Raw genomic sequence first — 1858 nt, 5'->3', positions numbered from 1 at the left:
GGCTGTTGCCACACCCTGGTCCAAGGCCTTCCTCCAGGTCTCCTCCACTCCACAGCTCGCTCCATTCAGCAGACTGGTTCGCAAAAAGAGCATGAGAAAGGTTGATGTTTTAGATGTATGGTGTCAGTATACTGCATGCGCACTTAATCTCACACTGCTGTGTAATACTGTTTGTCGCATTTTAATGTTTAAAAGTGCTTATCTTCAGAAATATGTTATGTAAAAATACACATTTCATAAACTGAACACATATCAAATGTAGATTACCTTGTTATTCTCCTGTTTGCTTCCAATCTTTGGTAGAGATGCAGTTTTAACTTTGGCTGAAATGACAGTTTTTGTTCTTATCAAACAATCAAGAAAAATAAATATATTAAAAATAACTATTTGTTAATTTTTTATTTATACAGCTTCAAAGACTTGTCATTTAAACATCTTCCCTTATCATAAGAAGGAGCTAAACAAATAAACAATCTCACAACATGAACCTTCCTGTGATACACATCACTTAAGCAATATTTTCCCTTTTTGCACTTGCTTCAAGTCATAAATAGAAAAATTACAGATTCACTGCCCTATCACTCCCTCCACTCTATGTCAATTCATCCCACTCCTTTCCTAAGGTTTGTATTCTTTGCTCTTACTTGCTTCTGTGACTTTTCAAAACAGAAATATAATCCATCTTATACCTTTATCTGAGCTCCTGGGCAGTCTGGGTATTCTGAGGCGAGGGAGGTCTATCGCTGGCGCTAGAGAACGCCTGCTTTTCGTTCCCTCCAGGTCTGGCTTGGTTTTCATGTTGCCGTTTCCATCGGCTTCCTTCCCGCAGTCCAGGATGTTTGGCAAGCTTGAGGCTTTCTTGTTATCCTTATACGAGGGAGGGGAGAGGGGAGAGAAAGGATGTTTCGGTCAAAAGATCTTTCAGTTCACATCTGGAGATATGTGAGGAAATACTAGCAGTTTTGGTATTTTATGAAGGAAGCCAAAAAAAGTTTACCTTGTGAGAATTGTAGTGATCGTTGGACTTTTCTCGTCTGTCTATGGGCTTTAATTTGTAACCTGTTATGAAGTGTGTCTTGTAGCCTGGAACAAAGATAAATATTTGTTAAAATTCCTTAAAAAGAATCGTTACCTCCTCCTCCTGGTTTCCCAACTTTCAAAGTATGCAGAGAAAAAATGCCAATATTCTATTTGCTGATTTTAATCTTCTCGATTAGATAACATTATAATATCTATTTCAAAATCTAATATTGTAAATATAATGTATCTTCGGAATATTACTTTCATTACCCACCGAAGCTCACTTGTTATCACTTGAAAAATATTATTCACAGCAATCTGCATTTCTGGAATCCCTTGTCTTCATAACTATTGCTATCTTATTCACACATTAAACAACCATCATAACTGTGAGGATAAATAAATGCCATAATAATGGATCACTCATAAAGCTCCACTGGCAGTGAATGGTGAAAAAAAGAATGTAAACATAAGTCCTACAGCAGGCCCAATCTACAGTATGAGAATAAGAACAACATAAAAATCTGCAAAGTATGTGGCACTGAAATACATGTTGCAAAAATAACACTTGCAGACTCATTTAATTCTAATATTCCCACACCTATATCACCCAACTTCACCTCCTATTTTACAGTAACTCTGTACCCTTAAATTGGTACTTTTCCTGCAAAAAAGATGATATTGACAGGTAAGAAAAATACATGCCAGAACAATTATCAATCAATTGATATTTCAGGTATCAGGAGTCAACCGTAATTGGAACTATATTAAAGGAATTAATTTAGTACACATGGGGGTACAAGAAAGTACAGCACAGGGGAAAAAATGTGATATTTGA

The 1858-nt window shown here is 36.3% G+C and overlaps 1 protein-coding gene across 1 annotated transcript in view; it reads right to left on the bottom strand.

Moving 5' to 3' along the window:
* The window catches only part of LOC119593112 (adenylate cyclase type 9-like), a gene marked incomplete in the record, with an annotated part of 14714 nt that overhangs the window by 3581 nt on the left and 9275 nt on the right, over window positions 1-1858 (bottom strand). The window contains 4 exon segments of the mRNA XM_037942075.1: window positions 1-73; window positions 268-323; window positions 690-867; window positions 998-1083. Of these exon segments, the coding sequence (XP_037798003.1) occupies window positions 1-73; window positions 268-323; window positions 690-867; window positions 998-1083 (393 nt within the window).

This window comes from Penaeus monodon, chromosome 31, assembly GCF_015228065.2.
Source record: "Penaeus monodon isolate SGIC_2016 chromosome 31, NSTDA_Pmon_1, whole genome shotgun sequence".
NCBI classification, from domain to species: domain Eukaryota; kingdom Metazoa; phylum Arthropoda; class Malacostraca; order Decapoda; family Penaeidae; genus Penaeus; species Penaeus monodon.
Note: the sequence above shows the minus strand (reverse complement) of the source record. Positions and strands in the feature narration are given on the sequence as shown.